A 20,269-nucleotide genomic window follows, 5' to 3' on the forward strand; every position below is an offset into this window, starting at 1 on the left:
ATTTCATGACAATAAAATGTTTTCAACTAGGAGGCAGAGAAGGAGAGACATTAACATTGTTGGGAAGAAAAAAATTACCCTACTGTAGGAGGTGAAGCAACATGGGACAACATGGGAAAATATCACTAAATTAAAGAAGGTTCAGTATCAAGTAAGTTTATTTTTATTCCAACTAGCAAGGACATGACATTTTTCAAGGCAGTGCATTATTCAGAATTTTCCATCTCACCTTGAGTAACAGGCCAGTCCAGTGGAGAGGATAGAGTTGAGAATAGCGGTGGGAATGTAATATTTATGGAAGACGCTGTTAACCCATTTCTCAGGAAATATATAGGAAGAATATGTGATGGCAGAACCTGTTGCCACACAAACAAAACAAAAAACACAATCACTTTAATTAAGGGCAACCACACAGAAATTTTAAGTAAACTTCTTTGTTCTGTAACAATTTATCGATCTCTGGCAAATACATGATTGATTAATTTTAATAATTATTGCTCATGAAAAACATGTTGAATTCCAGTCTCCCGACCTAAGCTGTAGAAGCTCAGGGCTGCATAGTCGAAAAAGAAGCAGATGTGTCTGGCACGTTCAGACATAGTACTGAAGGTGTGTGCACAGCTAGAAGCCAGTGGGTACAAGCAGCAAGACAACAGGAAGATCAGAAGAGGCCAGCAGTAGGAGTCCTGCCAGTCTTCCTTTATTAGCACCATAAGGAATTTCCACAAGAAGAACCTAGCAAAAGAATACAATTACTCAAATTAGATGACTTCTATTGGAAAAAAGAAAAACTATGCAGCTATAAATTAACCAAAGGGCTAATTTACAGTCTAAACACTTTATAAACTGTCATTTCTTTTTAAAATCATGAGTTCCTGTTACTGTCCATGGTGAATCCATGCTTCTCCAGAGTCCTCAAGTTTCCTCAAACCTCCCAAAATCATGCATTACAATTATTGGTTATTTGTTATATTTATATACACATTTCCTCCTGGTGTACATAAAATGTGCCCAAATGTGAACAATGTTTATGTGCACAGCACCCACTAATAAGCTGGTGTCTTATTTACTTTTGTAATTCACTCTGGATAAGGGCATCTCCAAAATGCCATAAAAGCAAATGGTGTATTCGCACCTTTCACCGAGTGATTTTTGGATAGGCTCCAGATTCAATAATTATAATGATGAAATAGTTTGTGCAAGTAACGAACACAGTATTTGGCTGTAATATACCATGTACCAGTAACAACCATCCATCAGTCAACATGGTCATATTTCCATTTAGCTCAGATAGCAGATTTAGCTGCAAGCTGTTTGTAAAAGTGCTTGTCCAAATATACTAAAGTTTCTATAGTAACAGTGTACATGGTGATATGTATGGTGGGAGGTCTACAAAAATTTTATTTGTTTGTAATTGTTGGAGTTTATGGCAAAAGCAACAATTAGATATGCCATTATACTTTGTTTCATGGATATTAAGCACAACTATAAGAAATAAAGTGTGTGGTTTTAATTTATTTATTAATGAATGATTAAAAAAATCTTCTTCTTCTTCTTCTTCCTACGGCTGCTCCCATTAGGGGCCGCCACAGCGGTTCATCTGTCTCCATACCACCCTGTCCTCTACATCTGCCTCTTTCACACCAACTACCGCATGTCTTCCCTCACCACATCAATAATCCCCCTCCTTGGGCTTCCTCTTTTCCTCCTTCCTGGTGGCTCCATCCTCAGCTTTCTTCTACCAATATAACTCATGTCCCTCCTCTGCACATGTCCAAACCATCTCAATCTCACCTCCCTCACCTTGTCACCAAAACATCCTACAGGCGCTGTCCCTCTAATAAACTCATTTCTAATCTTGTCCATCCTCGTCACTCCCAACGAAAACCTCAACATCTTCAGTTCTGCTACCTCCAGCTCCACCTCCTGTCTTCTACTCAATGCCACTGTCTCTAATCCATACATCATCGCAGGTCTCACCAGGTCTCATTCTTACTATCACAAATCACTCCTGTCACTGTTCTCCACCATGCCTGCACTCTTTTCTATACTTTTCTAACACACTCTCCATTACTTGCACTGTTGACCCCAGATACATGAACTCCTCCACCTTCTCCACTCTTACTCCTACTGACTTTCATTCCCCTTCTCTCCAGCGCATATCTCCACCTCTCAAGGCTCTTCTCAACCTGCTCACTGCTCTTACCACAAATCACAATATCATCCGCAAACATCATAGTCCAGGGAGACTCCTGTCTGACCTCGTCCATCAACCTGTCCATCACCACTGCAAACAGGAAAGGGCTCAGGGCCGATCCTTGATGCAGTCCAACCTTCACCCTGAACCAGTCTGTCGTTCCTACTGCACACTTCACTGCTGTCACACTGTCCTCATACATGTCCTGTGCCACCCTCACATACTTCTCTGACACACCTGACTTCCTCATACAATACCACAACTCCTCTCTTGGCACTTTGTCGTACGATTTCTCTAAATCCACAAATACACAATGCAATTCCTTCTGTCCTTCTCTATACTTCTCCATCAACATCCTCAAAGCAAATAAGGCATCTGTGGTGCTCTTCCTCGGCATGAAACCATACTGTTGCTCACAGATGGTCACCTCTCCTCTCAGCCTGGCTTTCACTACCACTGCCATCTCTTCTAAACATCTCCACGCTTCTACAGGTATGTTATCTGGTTCAACCGACTTTCCACTCTTTATCCTCTTAATCGCTGCGCTCACTTCCTCCTTACTAATCCTATCCACATCATCCAACCTTCTCTCCCTCTGATTTTCCTCATTCATTAGCTGCTCAAAATACTCCCTCCATCTTCTCAACACACTATCCTCGCTAGCCAACTCATTTCCATCTCCATCCTTTACTGCTCTAACTTGCAGCACATCCTTCCCAGCTCGGTCCCTCTGCCTGGCCAATCGGTACAAATCCTTTTCTTCTCCCTTAGTGTCCAACCTCTCATACAGCTCCTCATATGCCTTTTCCTTGGCTTTCGCCACATCCCTCTATACTTGCTGCCGCATCTCCTTGTACTCCTGCCTACTTTTCTCATCACTCTGTCGATCCCACTTCTGTTTTGCCAACCTCTTTCTCCTTATGCTCTCCTGCACTTCCTCATTCCACCACCACGTCTCTTTGTCTTCCTTTCTATTTCCCAATGTCACACCAAGTACTTTTCTAGTTGCCACCGTCATCACTTCTGCAGTAGTTACCCAATCATCCAACACCTCTTCAACACCACCAAGCCCCTGTCTGACCTCTTCCCTGAACCTCACACTACACTCTTCCTCCTTCAGTTTCCACCATCTTATTCTTCTTTCAGTCCTCACTCTATTCCTCTTCTTCTTCGCCTCCAGAACCATCCTACAGACCACCATCCGATGCTGTCTGGCTACACTGTCCCCCGCCAACACCTTACAGTCTCCAATCTCTTTCAGGTTGCATCTCCTGCATAGAACATAGTCCACCTGTGTGCACCTTCCTCCACTCTTACAGGTCACCTTATGATCATCCTTCTTCTTAAAATACGTATTCACCACTGCCATTTCCATCCTTTTAGCAAAATCTACCACCATCTGCCCTTCTACATTCCTCTCCTTAAAACCATGCCTACCCATCACCTCCTCATCACCTCTGTTCCCTTTACCTACATGCCCATCAAAGTCTGCCCCAATCACCAATCATTCTTTCCTAGGTACACAATCTACCACTTCATCTAATTCACTCCAGAATCTTTCCTTCTCCTCTATCTCACAGCCAACTTGTGGAGCATACGCACTGATGACATTTATCATCATCCCTTCAACTTCCAGCTTCACGTTCATCACCCTTTTAGAAACTCTCTTCACCTCCACTACACTCTTACTGTACTCTTCCTTCAAAATCACCCCTACACCATTTCTCTTTCCATGAACGCCATGATAGAACAGTTTAAACACACCTTCAATGTCCCTGGCCTTACTCCCTTTCCACTTGGTCTCCTGAACACACAACATATCTACCTTTCTCCTCTCCATCATATCAGCTATCTCTCTCGCTTTACCAGTCATAGTACCAACATTTAAAGTACCAACCCAAACCTCCACTCTCCTACACTTCTCCTTTTCCTGCTGTCTCTGTAGACATCTTCCTCCTCTCCTTCTCCTCCTGCGGCCAACAGTAGCCCAATTTACACCGGTACCCTGTCAGCTAACGATACCTGTGGCGGTCGTTGTTAACCCAGGCCTCGACCGATCCGGTATAAAATTCTTATCTGTGATCCGCATATTCCATTTGGCACATGTTTTACGCTGGGTGCCCTTCCTAACGCAACCCTCCCCATTTATCCGAGCTTGGGACCAGCACTTAGAGTGCACTGGCTTGTGCCTCCCTAATGGCTGGGTTAAAGTTAGTGGCAGCGGTGGGATGATTTAAAAAAAAATAAAAAAAGAGAAAATCAACCAGTTCAGGACATCTTGTTATTGGTAAATCATTACACTTTGGTTTTGATTATTTGCCTGTAACAGTACACCTGTTATGATTTATTCATCAAATTACATTGTGTTTATACCATGTAGGAAGAAAGTGGGTCCAAATGTTGAGGGTTTCATTTGTTAGCTGGAAGATACTGAGAATACAGTCTTTTGCTGAGCTGTAGGGATACCGATACCCAGATATGATTCCATCTTCATGAAACACCTGCAGTGTAAGAAAAAAAAAAAAAAAAAAAAAAGTTCATTAGCATTATACAGTATAAATAAACTATTTCTGGCCAAGGTAAACAACTAGGCATAAAATAATAATACCGGCTTCCCAACTTACACATTGTTAACAGACATTTACTAATAAGATGAAACCTCTCTAAAGCAAATGTAAATTTTTTAGAAGAAAAGCTGCTTTAGCATTACTATTAGGAGTTTGCTGTTCACAAAATCAGATGAACTTACATTTGGAACTTGGTTGATGGTTAGGAGTCGAGGTAGTTTGATAAGGCTTAGCATGATCCAATAATTCACTAGCAGTCCAATCCAACACTGAAAGTTGAGAGAATCTGGGATGAACTGTGCTTTGTCGTCTTTACTTGCCCCGCCCTTTTACTAGATCACCCAGTGTGTTTATCCCCCAAGCATATAAACCTGGTAGGACTGAATCGAAAAGAAGAAAATCCAAATGAGACTCAGAGAAAAAGGAAAGACAGACTCAAACAGAAAATAAATTAAAGTGAAAAAGGAAAGCGATAAAACTTGTTTAAAACTGCCTTATGATAAACAGAGCTGAAACTTTCAGTTGTGTGGACACACCTTCAGAAATCAATGGAGGATGTTAATATTAAACCAAAGCTTACTACCTGTGCCTTGTATTTAAAGTAAATATGTTTTCCACACCTGATATGACACAGGTAGGTCAAATGTTTCTGCATAAAACAGGTCTTACATAAACCCTTTTACAATTTTCTTTAAAAGTGTGCTGTTTAAACTTTTTGGTTTGAAACTACATTTTTGTAACTGCAGTTTTAGTGGGGTTTTCATATGTTTCCTATTTAAATAGGATTCTTAGTATCTTTAAAAGAGGGGAACCACTGTCTGAAAAAGAAAATCCAAAAATACTGTCATTCAGATTTGTAGATTTAAGCACACTATATACTGTAACAAATATATAAATTATATAAAAAAATATATGTCATGAAGATTTGTGTTAATTTCACCATAAGGGCATTACCAAAGTCAGATACTGATGAAAGCTGAGGAGGTTTGGGGTGCAGTCAGTGTCCCAACTCATGCAAAATGAATTCAGTTGGGTCAAGGTTAGGGTTAGAAATAAGATTGAGGTCAGATCTCTTTAGCAAGCCACTCAAGATGTTTTACTCCAACCCATGTAAACCATATCTTCATGGAGGTTGTTTTGTCCATAAAGGCATAATCATGGTGGAACAGGTTTTGGTCTCTTTGTTCAAATGAAGGGAAAATGTAATGCTACTGCATCCTAAGACTGGAAAAGTTAGGTGTCCCGATACATATGTTCATAATATATACCTACACTGTTTAGATACATGCAGGTAGACGGATTGGCAAGGATAAATTACCACTTGGTGTAAATGAGTGTCTGAGAGAGTGAATAGTGCCCTGCAATGTACTGGATTCCAGATTGGCTTCAGATTCTACCACAACTTTTATCAAAATAAAGTGGTTACTGAGAATGGATGGATGAATAGAGAGTACCACCACCTTGAACAGATATCAAACAGGTGAACCAAAAAATGGAACAAAGCTATGTGTCCCTGGTGTGTACATTATAATTTTGCTCCATACAAAAAAGGAAAGCAACAAAACAGCTAACTGCTAACTGTAATAAGTCTGTTTTATGGTAACATCCACACCACGATGAGCCACCTGGACCAAAGAAATGGGAATTATGCAAAGATGTTGGTCATGGACTACAGTTCAGCTTTTAACACCATAATTCCCTCCACACTCACCTCTAAGTTGGAGGTCCTGGGACTCAGCCAGCCGCTGTGTCAATGGATCTCTAACTTCCTGACAGACAGACCACAAGCCGTACGGGTGGGAAAACACACCTCATCCACCCTCAGCACTGGCACCCCCAGGGTTGTGTTTTGAGCCCCCTGCTTTACTCAATGTACACACATGACTGTGTGGCCACATCCAACTCCACCACTATCATCAAGTTTGCTGACGACACTGTTGTGGTGGGTCTGATCTTCAACAACGACGAGACGGCCTACCTACAGGAGGTTAAAAACCTGGAGAGATGGTGCCAGGAGAACAACCTTCTCCTGAACGTCAGCAAGACTAAGGAGTTGATCGTGGACTTCAGCACAAAGTGGGAGCGGTCATACCAACCTATAAACATTAGCGGGACCCCAGTGGATAGAGTGGACAGTTTCCGGTACCTTGGTGTTAACATCACACAGGATCTGTCTTGGTCCTGTCACACCAACACCCTGGTGAAGAAGGCCCGGCAGCTTCTGTACCATCTGAGACGCTTAAGCACCTGAGAGGGTAGTTTAAAGTCCCTTAAGACCTTCTACACTTGCACCATTGAGAGCGTCCTGACGGGTAGCATCACTTCCTGGTTCGGGAACAGCACCATGCAGGACAGACGAGCCCTCCAGAGGGTGGTGCGTTCAGCTGAACGTACCATCCACACTGAGCTCCCTAACCTGCAGGACATCTATAGCACGCGGTGCTGGACAAGTGCTAGGAAGATTATGAAGGACCTCAGCCATCCCAACAATGGACTCTTTTCTCTGTTGCTTTCAGGAAAACGCTTCCGCTCCCCGAAAGCGAACACAGAGAGAATGAGGAGGAGCTTCTTCCCGCAGGCCATCCGGTGTTTAAACCAGGAAACACCCAGGATCTGGAACTGGCCCACTCTCTCCATCATCATCACACTTCTTCTCTGTACATATCTCACCTTCGCACCACGTCACTTTAAACATATCTCACCGTTCGCACCATGACACTTTAAACTCTGGACTTGCACAGCACAGTGCGCTTTTTATTTTATTCATACCACACCATATTGCACATGGACACTTTACGGACCCTTACACCACACCATACCGCACACAGACACTTTATGGACAACCCACCACAAATTGCCTATTGTTTACATTTTTTACTACACATTGTTTACTGTTTATATGTATATTTGTTTCATACATTATCTTTTTATATATCTTTATACCTTATATTCTTTTCTTTTATTTATTTTTATTTTATTTTATATAGTTTTCTTATACCTTATACTTATTTATCTGCCTCCTTTTCTTTTCCCCCATCCTATTCCCTCATGTTATTCCCTATTCCAAAACATTTCACTACATGTCGTACCCTGTATGTATGTGTATGTGATGAATAAAATTTGATTTGATTTGATTTGATTTGATTGAATACCAGGACCCAATGTTTCCCAGCAGAACATTCCCCAAAGTAATGCACTGCCTCTGTTAGTTTGCCTTCAAAATATTCACCAGGTAAGCAACACACATGCACCCTGCTGTTTACATTATGTAAAATAAACCATGATTCATCAGACCAGGGGACTTTCTTGCATGGCTTTCTGCGGTGGTCATGGGGCAACATGGGCATTCTGTCTTCTCTGTCGACGCATACGGTTTGAAGATGCTTTGATCCAGTTGTCCTGCCAACACAATCTGTCTCTTGTCAAAGTTGCTTACACGTGGCCATTTTTTTCTGCTTCCATCACCTTTAGACAGGTGCCATTGTAAGGTGTTAATCAGTGTTACTCACTTCACCTGCCAGTGGTCCTAATGATATGGCCTATCGGTGTATGAGCAAAAGAGGAACAATTCATGGCCACAGTTTTGAAAAAAGTAACTGGTATTCAAACACTTTTACCAGTTGTAATAAGTGAAGCTGTGTTTAAGTAAATGCATGTTTTGGTTAACTATATACCTGCCGACAGTAAACCACACCAGCACGAGCAAATCACATATTTCGTTCACAGTATTGTCTAAACGCACTGACGCCATTGACAATGTTCAGCCAGCGTTCCTCAACATCAGCAATAAAAACCCGGCACGTGACTGCTGCAACTTCATAACAAATATCGTGATTTCAACTTACAGTGTAAAGTTGAGTAAAAAAAGTTTCCCGTGTAGTGTTAAGTGGTGGGAATTTCCTCCATCTTTCGTCCTGGCAATTACCTGGTGTGAGAAGCTTTGAAGGAGAAAAACATGCCTTTCTTTGTTTTTCGTTGTCAGCTGTCACTCCCAGAGATGATCCGATTGGCTGAGGCGCTTCTCCGCGCGCCGCCGTTTCTAAGCTCGCGTGCACGCGCACTGTCTGTACAAAACATGTGTTTCAGCTCCAATCTTTGGAATCATTCACCCACAGAGTAACGTGGGCTGTGCAAAAATCTGTGCTTTCATAGATTTTTCTTTATGTATAAATACAGTTGTATTTATGGTCTTTAGATAGTACATTCAAGCAGAGACTACTGGGAAAAAAATCAGTGGAAACCCTGATAGATTTTTTTAGTTTTAATGGGAATTGTAACAGTTAAAATGGGAACCGTTATGGATCTTGTGGGCCTCTACTGATAATTTGATGTCTAGTGGATAAGATTAAAGACCAATATAACACCTTCGGTAATTTATAAAGGACACTAGGCAGTAGATGACATTATCTACTTGGCACAATAAGGATCATTATGACATCATTAATGATAGGGATTATTTGTTAATGGTGTGAACAGTTAGCATGTGATGGTTTTCGTTATAGAATTTTGATGAAAAAAAAAGAAAGAAAAAAGAAAGCCTGAATCAAAGTGCACTGTTTATTTATTTATTATTCATTTATAATTTGTTTTTTGGTTATTTTGTTTTAAAAAAAAAACATCCTAATGCAATCACTATCTTACAACATGCTCATATTAACATCTGGTCCTCACACAAAGTGTATGGTGGTGTGCAGCACAGGGAAATAAAATTTCATCAGTAAGAAAAGGAGCTGAGAAGTATTTAGGAAAAGGGAATTTATTTAACATTTAGTAATAAGCACATTTTATTAAGATCATTCAATTATGCGTTTTATTTTTTTCATAAACATATTTTAATGTAATTAAAACAATATTCATGCGTACAGTAAATTAAATAAGTATTTGTTGTTTTTATTGTTATTTAATATACATTTTCAGTGCATGTACATAAGAAATGTATGCAAATACAGCTTTACCATTTCTCTGGTTATAAGTAATTAGGTTGGCTTAAATTTTTGGCCCATTCATGCAAAAAAATTTAATTTCTTAAGGTTATGAAAATCCCGCATTATAGATTCACTCGTTTAAAATCCTTTATGAAATCTTCAAAACGATTTAAGTCAGTCAGTTTTCTAAAATGTCTATCATTACCCAATAATATGTCCAATCGCACTGCTTCATTCATCTTTCATTTTAATTACACGTTCCAGTATCATTTGCAGAAAAGAAGCTTCATATTATATTTCAGTCTCACCTCCATACTTCACTGTGGGTATATTATATATTTGGGTATATACAGTATGATAATACGGTATACTGTCTAACTGTTTAATGCCTAGTGTACTTTTAAATTAAAGCATAGAACAAATAAAAAACTGGACATAAAAAAAAAACAAAAACATTTGTTTAACAAAATGTTGTCCAAAATGTAATGCATGTAATCCAAGTTTGAATCTAAGTAGCCACATTTTGCAGATATAACAGCCAAACACACTTGTGGCATTCTTTCAACAACAAAAATTAAACATTGCTCAGAAATGATTTCTCCCAACACTGTTGCAGATGTTTCCACAAATGTAAAGCACTTATAGGTTGCTTTGCTTCTAGCCTTCTGTCCAGTCTATCCTAACCAAGCTTGATGGACTTTAATTCTTTGAGCTGGCAAATTGCATGATATGATTCATACCATCTTGTCCTTTTTTTCTAAGTTAATTCTGACACAGCCTCTAGATAAGTTTTCGGTCATTATCTTGATGTAGGATGAACCCCTGTGGTAATAGTTTTGGTTCAGGGTGTCACTCAATCTGTGCAAGTCGTCGAACCTAGATCCAACCAGAGTCCCAGACCAACATATGTCGTCCTCTATGTTTGGCAGTTGGTGTCTTACATGCAGAGGAACAGTCCTTTCAGGGACATCTGTAAGAAAATTGATAACATCAACTCTCAAGGCTCAATTTACTTTCATTACTGCAAAATGGCTGTATGTTGTTAAGCCAGTACTTGCGCTTTGAAAAAGGGCTTTTTATATTACTTTAAAATCTAAAGTATTTCTCAGGGTTTTTTTTTTTTAATTTTTATTTTTTTTTACCTCTGACAGTTTACAACTTATCTGTGTATCATTTCAGGTTATTCACTGCACTTGTCATTAAATAAAAATGACAAAATGTCATTAAAAGCCTGAAAAAATGGGGGTGTTCTAAACATTTTGACTGATAGTATATAAACTCAATTCCCAAAAGGTTGTTAGATTGTGGAAAGTGTGAATAAAAACAGAATGCAATGATTTGCAAATCTCCTAAATTTATATTTTATTCACAATACAGCACTGAAAAAATATAGCATGTTTAAACTGAGGAAATAAAAAAAAAAAAAACACATTTTAAGAATACGAAAATGGTATTTGAAAATGGCTCGGTTTGATTGAGATTTGGAAAAAAGGCCAAGTCAACACTTCAAACTCGTTGTGCTCCTCAAACCCTTCCTGAACCATTTTTGCTTTTGTGACAGGGAACATTATCTTTCTGTAAGAGGCCACAGCCATCAGGGATTAACGTTTTTTATGAAAGGGTGTACATGTTCTGCAACGATGACATACCTGATGGTCAGACCACAAATTTCCCAGCAGAACATTGCCCAAAGCCATTGGCCCCTGACTGGGCTGTGGCTACGCAGCCCAGTACGCAAAAAACTGCAATGCACTGTTTATTCCGGCACCTTTTTATTAGAACAGCATAAACTTCTTCAGCAATTTCAGCTATAGTAGCTCGTCTGTTGGACCAGACCACACGGGCCAGCCTTCTCTCCCCATGTGCATCAATGGGCTTTGGCTGCCCATGACCCTGTCACTGGTTCACCACTTTTTATACCGTAGACCACTTTTGATAAATACTGACCACTGCAGACCAGGAACATCCAACAAGAGCTAAAGTTTTGTCGATGCTTTGACCCAGTCATCTAGCCATCACAATTTGTCCCTTGTCAAACTTAAATCCTTGCCCATTTTTCCTGCTTCTAACCAGTAGTGTAAAAGTAGAGATACAGTAGTTAAAATATTACTCCAGTAAAAGTACAAAAGTATTTGCCTTCAAATGTACTTAAGTATCAAAGTACTATGATGTATATTATAAGTATATTATAGTTAAACTGGTTAATATCTAATAAATTATCATGAGCCCAAAACCTTCTTTTCAACGACTTAAAACTAAAAGAATCACGCAAATAAGGCCACGGGTGTAGTTTCTTCTATCATTTATAACTCTCAAAATGTTCTGCTTGCTGTTGAGGTAATGTTGATCTGTATGTTCGTGATAAGTAGATACCACCAACCTGCAATGGCGGTTCCAGCTTGAATAACGCCCTGGTAAACCATGCCACGACCCAACGTCTCCCTAATTGATTAGCTGTCTTACATGTCTTGTAATATAAAGCCGTTTAAGCTGCCCTGGAGATTTCACTTACTGAACCCGGTTCAGGACCTTTATGACATCACCTCAATACAAGGCTACCAAGTCAATAAGTGCTAGTTTAACTACAATCCAACTGGACTAATTAGGTTGTAATTGTTTTGTTACACACATTATGCTAAACTACATACTATAAATTAAATGTTAATTTAGCCTACACTATCATCATAACGAGAAGAATTATAGAGCTGCATCTCCTGCACGTTTCCTCCCTACTTCTTTCCTTTTGTTTTCTAAATTGGGTTCCTGAGTGTTTAGAGCTTTTTTTGTCATCCATAATTGTAATTTGGATTCAGCGGTCCTTACTGACCTGACGTCACTCCAGGTCTCGTTAGTTCTCACAATGGAAACTCTGAAGGTTGAGGTGGCTTCACCCAAACCCCGCCTTTTCTTTCTGAGTGTATGAGTGAGGAAACTTCTCAGGGGGGTGGGTGAACACTCCGAGTTTCGACCAGGTCTTATACAATGGCAGAACCCAACATAACTGTTTAACTAACTTAATGCTTACACACACCTGAATGAAACACACAAAGGTTGGCTGAACCAAAAACATTTTATCAAAACACTTTACGCTTTACAACCTCCTCTCCGAGATCACCGCAAACTTTCTTGGACTCACCGCCAAGGATGGATGTGGTGTTATCGATAACCTGGTGTAAAATAGAGAAAGAGAAAGCACAGCTCTGAATTCAGCTAGATTACTCTATGATGTGCTCTGTAAAATATATTTACATCCTAAATCCAGGAATAAGTTGTAATAAAAACACAAGCTTTTCAATGGTATGGTAAGATGCTGTTGATTAGTGGGTTGTATATATTCAGCAATGCTGTGTTATTCGAGTTGTTATAAAGCACTAGCAATGGGCTGAAATATGATGGTATAAAAGATTATACTGACTGTTTAGAAACCCTTTAGTCAAGTTGGCATCTATTTTTAAGAAATACCTTTTAAGCTGTCCCGTGGATCTGTCTGTAGAGTGTAACATTGAAGTGCGCAGTTCGGAACTGTTGAGAAGAGACATAAAAGAAAGAAAAATGACAATTATTATGTTATTATGACTACAATTTCATATAAAAGAGACACTAGACACAAGGGATAGATCATTTTAAGTATAAAAGTTTAATTAACACAATTTAGATCATTAAGTCTATCTTTAGGTAAACCAGACATGTACCTAAAAGCACTTAAATAAACAATAATCACAAATAAAAGCAACTTGTTCTGTTTTCTCCTCTCCAACAGAGTTTTAGTATTATAATGTAAATGTAGCTCTGGATAAGAAAGCCTGCCATATAAAAAAATTTAATGGATTCTGGAAAACATTGTAAGTACTATTGCATCTGCTATTTTGTGATTAGAGCAGAAAGTTATATTACCTTAGGACCGTAGACAGCCTGGTACTCTGTGCGCCGATATTTGTCCACAGTCAGAGTTTCAGGTGTAGTCTTAAAAGTTGAAGTCCAAACAGTTTTTTTTTGTTTTTGCTGGACAACTCGCTGAAAACCAAAGTTTTCTGTATAATTAGTCATCCACTTAGACTGACTTTTGCACTGGAAGTTACATTTGGCAGGATTTTCAGCCTTGAGTGGCAAACAATTTTGTTTTTTCTGTAAGGGAAGAGAACACAACAGGCGTAAAATGGGTCATTTTTTATTAACACAAGGTAATGGGCTTTACCAGGACCGTTTCTTGCTATAAGCTGTATAACAATTTCCTTATGGATCCAATTTGATAAGAATAATCTTGCAAACAAGCACACTTTACTAATATTTGGCAAAAACCAGTCATATGAATCACTTTATATTGTGAAAAGAACAAAAACGCAGTTTCAGATAAATAAATTGGATAATAAATGTAACTAATATCAGAGTGTCACAAAGCAGTAGCAATCAGGAACTCATCTGTCTAGATCATACCTTTATAGTTACTTTTATAATACGTTCCATCCCTGATCTTTTTTTTATAAACATGAGGTAAGTAGCTCTGGATAAGCAGGCCTGCCAAATATTAATAGAATAGAGCCTAAAAATCATTGTTTGTACTACTGTGTTCACCATGTTGTAATTAGCACAGTGGTTTTTACCTTATGCCTGTAGTTGGCCTGGTACTCTTTACATCTTTCAGTAGTGTTTTGAAAGTTTGAATGCAAAGGGGGTTTCGTTGTCCTTATAGCACGAGGTAAATCTCCCGGAGGACCGAAGCTCTCCATATAACTTGTCATCCACTGAGATTTACTATAGCAATGGAAGAGAGTAAGAGTTAGCCAAGCAAGAATTATTACAATTACCCAAGGGTGACTACAGATTAATGTATAATGACAACTTAAGGATAAGTTTATAGTTACCTTGGTGTACACATGCCAGGCTGATGAACCTTAAAGTTCTTTAACCCTTCCTGCCTGGCCGACCTCAACATACAACCTTCAAGAAACAACAAATCATCAAATGGACTGTACTAAGATCTCATCAAATTGTGATTAGACTGTCCAGTAGAAAAGCATGTGTATTGCCATATACAGTTATATGCAAAAGTTTAGAAACCACTGACAATGTCCATGATTTTTATTTATAAATATTATAAATATTTGATCTGTCAAATAACTTAAGGAAACAGTAATATTTGAGTAGTTAAAATTGAGGTTTATTGGATTTACAGAAAAGGAGCAATATGCATCAAAACGAAATTAGACAAGTGCATAAATGTGGGCACCCCAACAGAAAAATCACATAAATATTTAGTAGAGCCTCCTTTATCAAAAATAACAGCCTCTAGATGCTTCCTATAGCCAGTAATGAGTGTCTGGATTCTGGATGAACGTATTTTGGACCATTTCTCCTTACAAAACATATCCAGTTCAGTTAGGTTTGATGGTTGCCGAGCATGGACAGCCCGCTTCAAATCACCCCACAGATGTTCAATGACATTCAGGTCTGGGGACTGGGATAGCCATTCCAGAACATTGTATTTGTTCCTCTGCATAAATGCCTGAGTCGATTTTAAGCAGTGTTAAGGGTCGTTGTCTTGTTGAAATATCCAGCCCTGTCGTAACTACAACTTTGTGACTGATTCCTCAACGTTATTCTCAAGAATCTGCTGATATTGAGTAGAATCCATGTGACCCTCAACTTCAACCAGTACCAGCACTGGCCACACAGCCCCACAGCATGATGGAACCTCGCCCCAAACTTTACTGTGGGTAGCAAGTGTTTTTGCACAGGAACCCTGTGTTCTTTTGCCGCCATGCATAACGCCCCTTGTTATGACCAAATAACTCAATCTTTGTTTCATCAGTCCACATCAGTTTTCACGCTATTCTAAAATGAAGCTGGCTTGTCCAAAAGTGCGTTTGCATACCTCAAGCGACTCCGTTTGTGGCGTGTGTGCAGAAAAGGCTTCTTTCGCATCACTCTCCCATATAGCTTGTCCTTGTGCAAAGTGCACTGAATTGTTGAACGATGCACATTGACACCATCTGCTGCAAGTTGATGTTGTAGGTCTTTGGAGGTGGTCTGTGGGCTGTTTTTGACTGTTCTTACCATCCTTCGCCTTTGCCTCTCCAATATTTTATGTGGCCTGCCACTTCTGCCGTTAACAAGAACTGTGACTGTGGTCTTCCATTTCCTCACTATGTTCCTCACAGTGGACACTGACAGCTTATATCTCTGCGATAAATTTTTGTAGCCTTCCCCTAAACCATAATGTTGAACAATCTTTGTTTTCAGGTAATTTGAGAGTTGTTTTGAGACCCCCATGTTGCCACTCTTCAGAGGAGAGTCAAAGAGAACAACAACTTGCAATTGGCCACCTCAAATACCTTTTCTCATGATGGGATTCACCTGTCTATGAAGTTCAAGGCTGTCTAATTTCGTTTTGATGCATATTGCGCATTTTCTGTTAATCCAATAAACCTAATTTCACTACTGAAATATTACTGTGTCCTTCAGTTATTTGATAGATCAAAATAAAATTGCTGATCCAAACACCCAAATATTTATAAATGAAAATCATAGACATTGTCAGGGGTTCCTAAACTTTTGCATATAACTGTATCTACACATTTATCTTGCCAGCTGGCAGACAGATTAGGTACATGTAAAGTACCAGACACTACCTCTCTATCAGTAGTTAACACAGAGTATGTTTTATATTTTTCAATTCTTTAAAGTAGCCACCCTTTTGTGACAGATTTGCGACCTCTCTTGGCATTCTCTTGGCATGAGTTAGTCACCTGAAATTACTTTCTAATAATCTTGAAGAGTTTATAGAAGTGTTGAGTACTTGTTAGCTGCTTTTCCTTCTCCAGTCCAACCTATCCCAAACCATCTGAACTGGATTTAGACCATGGCGATTGCGGAGAGGCCAGGTCATCTGATGTAGAATTCCATCAGTCTCCTTCTTGAAAAAATAGATCTTATAACCTAGTTGTGTATTTGGGGTCGTTGTCCTGTTGGAAAACAAATGCAGGTACCAGTAAATGAAAACCAGGTGGGATGACATGTTGCTTTAAAATGATGTGGCAGCCATGTGTCAAATTTGGACTCATCACACCAAAGGACAGTTTTCCACTGATCTAATGTCCATGTCTTGTGTTTCTTGGCCCAAGCAAGTCTCTTCTTTCTCTTGTTCTTCTGAAGCAATGGTTTATTTGCCGCAATTCGACCACGAAGGCCTGACTCAAAACAGTGGATGTTGAGAATGTCTGCCACTTGAACTCTATGATACATTTATGTCAATCTGGATTTTCTGAGGCTGGTAATTCTAATTTAAGTAAATTCTAAATGTATCCTATGTAGAAGAGGTAGCCCTTGGTCTTCTTTACCTGGGATGGTCCTGATGAGAGCCTGTTTCATTATAGCTTTTGATGGTTTTAGAGACTGCATTTAAGAATAAATTTGAAGTTCTTCTGATTTTTCAGATTAACTGACGTTCATTTCGTAAACAAAAGATGGATTGTCTTTTCTCCTTACTAGTAGTGTTTCTTGCCATAAAATGGATTCTTTTAGTAGTTGCAGTAGCACTAATCGGGTTAATGACTTCCTCGACACAAGATGGTGTAAAGTACATTAAGATTGCAATCAAATGTCACAAAAAAACATTGTGTGAATTGAAAATAAACAGAGAATGCCATGAGTTGCCAAATCTAATTACCTTGGACAGTCTAAAATATAAAACATATTCTGGGATATTTAACACTTTTTGTTTACTACATAATTCTATATATGTTTTTTCATAGTTTGGATGTCTTTAGTGTTAATGTACAATGTTGATAAAAAAAAAAAAAGAAATGTTAAAAACACTGAAGAAGGTGTCCCCAAAATTTTCATGTGATTTTTTTGTATTTCCTATTTGTATCACGTGAACATCTTTGCATAATATATTTCTACAACCAAGAGTGAAAATGGATTTAACTGGGATTATATGTAATGAATATATAATTAAGTTTATATGTAAGTGTGCAGAACTGGAGGGAGGAGCAAAACATGTGTAGTATTTTAGTTGTTTTCTTTTTTTAAGGATGCTAACTGCAATTGTTTAGTATGTCTCCTAAACAATTAAGTGTTTAAAATAAGCAATGGTGTGAGAGGTACCATTTCTGGAGACATTTGGTGGAGCAGCAGGCTGGGGCACATCGATGTGTGTCATCTTTACAATCACAAAAGCCGGAAGTAATGAAAGACAGCAAGAAGAGCATTCAGAACAATAATATACAACTAATATATATATATATATATATATATATATATATATATATATATATATATATATATATATATATATATATATATATATATATACACACAAAAAGTGGGTACACCCCTCACATTTCAGCAACCATTTTAGTATATTTTCTGGTTTGCATTGTTAAACGACATACATTGTTATGCGACATACATTCATTAAGGGTGTACTCACTTTTGTTGCCAGTTATTTGTTAATTGACTACTTTAAAATATATCCAAGTTTCTTGTCTATAGTAATGTCCCTTGAGAACATATAATAAAACAATTGCCAAAATGTGAGGGGTGTATTCACTTTTGCGAGATACTGTATATATTTACATACATTTCTAAATATTTATATGTATACAAAGACTTAATAATAATCAGTAATCATATTATTTTTTGCAGAACTTTTCCAATAGTAGTGGACATGGCAAGAATTGAGGAATAAGTAAGAAGATAAGAGCTCCAAGAGCTTGAAGCATCTTCAAATCAGCTTCCACCACCAATATAAGTATAACCTCAGAGGAAATGGATTACTATATATATATTTTTTTTCAGGATGAGGAACTAATAAAGCTGTGTTATAAAGACTATTATAGAGTTAGCAAACTCGTTAGCACACTTGGCTATTATTTAGCCTGTTCTCTATTTTCATAATTAGCCTGATTATTTTATGGTGTTTTTTTTCTACCAGATCAACAGCACATTTTGAGTCGTATTGATTTTGATGTACAGATATACCGTGCAATCACATTAAGACCTGTACCTCTCTGATGTGTAGAGAAACATGGAGCATATCGCGGCGTTCCTAAATCAGGAACAAATACGGACATAAACTTTATCAGTTTATGGAACATTAACTTAATATTGTCATATTTAATATAATTTACATTTGTTTTACTTTCATTGTCTTCAGATGACAACTTGCCGCGTTAGGGGAGAGCCCAAAACACGTCTGCTCTCATTGAAGACTCTGCCGACTGCCGAACGAGAGGATTTACACATTTCCAATAGCAACGTGTGCGGTGACGTCACAGATCCCGCAAGTATCTGCGGCCAAAAGCCGTTAGTGACAAACTTCATTCAAAATGTCTTTTAACACAGTACTCCCCAGCCTTTTTTGCGCCTAGGACCGGTTTAATGTCGGACAATATTTTCACGGACCGGTATAGTGTCGGACAATATTTTCACGGACCAGCCTTTAAGGTGTGGCGGATAAATGCAAAATAAATAAATAAAATGACACGACCGGCATAGAAACTGGTATTTTGTTAATATAATAATAAATGTGAATTCACATTGTTGTTTTGTATAGTAGTTTTAGGTATAGTACTTCGCTAAATTCAAAAGCACATGCTTTACTAATAAATAAATAAAAAATAATGCAACGGCAAAAAAAATTAAAATCGCGCCCCGGAAGCTACTGCGCGTGCGCGGCGCTCAACAGACCGGTTCAGAAGTTTTGACTCGTCGCGCATCAGGTAGATACAAAACGCAGGAATGGTGCAGAAAAAATCAGGATGTCAAACGGGGGAAAGAAAAACTTAAAAAAAAAAAAACGAGATAGCAGGACGGGGAAGTTAGCTAATCACCCATTTACAAAAAAAATTCTGTTGTGTGATTTATGATGCATTTTTGTATATGACGCCCGTATGAAGCGGTTGTAATGAACATAAAATAGAAATTGTTGTAGTTACTCAACCCGATGTTTATCCACTGTAAGTTGAAACCGTATTTTAAAGTGTGAGAGGGCAGAATGGCTCCTTCCTGCGTTTTGGCGCTGTATTGCACAACAGGTGGTTAATTCGATGTCTTCATTTCTGTCATGTTGTTAATCAGCTTATTGCCAGTTGTATTTTTTTTATTTCTGTTAAATATGTTTTAAAATGCTCGGGTAAACGTTGAAGTACTTATTATACCTTTTTACTCAAGTTAAAAAAGAAGTTTGACCTCTGACATGTACTTAAGTAAAAAGTAGCCATCACTTCTTCCTGTTTTAGTGTTACACTGGGATCCGGGCGTCACGTCAGATTAATATTAGGGCTGTCAATCGATGAAAATATTGAATCGCAACTTTTGTTTTTAGTACTCTAAGCAACATGAACCTGTAGAAATATGGATGTTTCATGCTAATGTATGTTTATTATTAGTAAAACCGAACTCAACATGGGGCATGAAGACAAAAAAAATCTTGTAAATGTTTTAAAGCGATTATGGTGGTTAAAATTACGTAAATCATCAGGACACCAAACGGATCCTTTGCTATGTTTCCACACGGACGGTTAACAAGTTGAGACCGGAGCAACTGTACCTCTTCTAACTTTCATACCGATTACATA

General features: G+C 38.5%; 2 protein-coding genes across 8 annotated transcripts in view; both read right to left on the reverse strand.

The window, feature by feature from the left end:
- The window catches only part of paqr5a (progestin and adipoQ receptor family member Va), a 10,077-nt gene extending 1,259 nt beyond the window's left edge, over window positions 1-8,818 (reverse strand). Inside the window, exons 1-5 of one of the 4 annotated variants that reach the window (XM_083552123.1) lie at window positions 8,690-8,818; window positions 4,947-5,135; window positions 4,571-4,698; window positions 533-735; window positions 230-356 (exon numbers count right to left, since the gene is read on the reverse strand). In XM_083552123.1, coding sequence (XP_083408249.1) covers window positions 230-356; window positions 533-735; window positions 4,571-4,698; window positions 4,947-5,000 — 512 coding nt within the window. In that variant the 5' untranslated portion in view covers window positions 5,001-5,135; window positions 8,690-8,818. Of the gene's footprint in view, window positions 1-229; window positions 357-532; window positions 736-4,570; window positions 4,699-4,946; window positions 5,145-8,609 lie in introns of all 4 variants that reach the window. The other 3 variants (XM_083552124.1, XM_083552121.1, XM_083552122.1) reach the window with 3 other exon arrangements.
- Window positions 8,819-9,575: 757 nt separating this feature from the next.
- LOC310731816 (uncharacterized protein) lies at window positions 9,576-19,143 on the reverse strand. Of its 4 annotated transcripts, XM_083551693.1 has the most exons (9): window positions 18,855-19,143; window positions 18,697-18,738; window positions 17,796-17,850; window positions 14,552-14,627; window positions 14,291-14,441; window positions 13,584-13,814; window positions 13,152-13,211; window positions 12,826-12,856; window positions 9,576-10,659 (listed from the first exon to the last, which is right to left on the reverse strand). In XM_083551693.1, exons 1-7 carry the CDS (start codon window positions 19,011-19,013, stop codon window positions 13,155-13,157), a joined length of 771 nt encoding a protein of 256 aa, XP_083407819.1. In that variant the 5' UTR covers window positions 19,014-19,143; the 3' UTR covers window positions 9,576-10,659; window positions 12,826-12,856; window positions 13,152-13,154. The 4 variants fall into 4 exon arrangements, with proteins under 4 accessions (XP_083407819.1, XP_083407818.1, XP_083407821.1 ...); XM_083551692.1 differs by lacking the exon at window positions 9,576-10,659 and having other exon boundaries at window positions 12,746-12,856; XM_083551695.1 differs by lacking the exon at window positions 9,576-10,659 and having other exon boundaries at window positions 12,746-12,856; window positions 18,821-19,139.
- Between the last annotated feature and the right edge of the window lie 1,126 nt (window positions 19,144-20,269).

This window comes from Silurus aristotelis (genome assembly GCF_946808225.1).
Source record: "Silurus aristotelis genome assembly, chromosome: 10".
NCBI lineage: Eukaryota > Metazoa > Chordata > Actinopteri > Siluriformes > Siluridae > Silurus > Silurus aristotelis.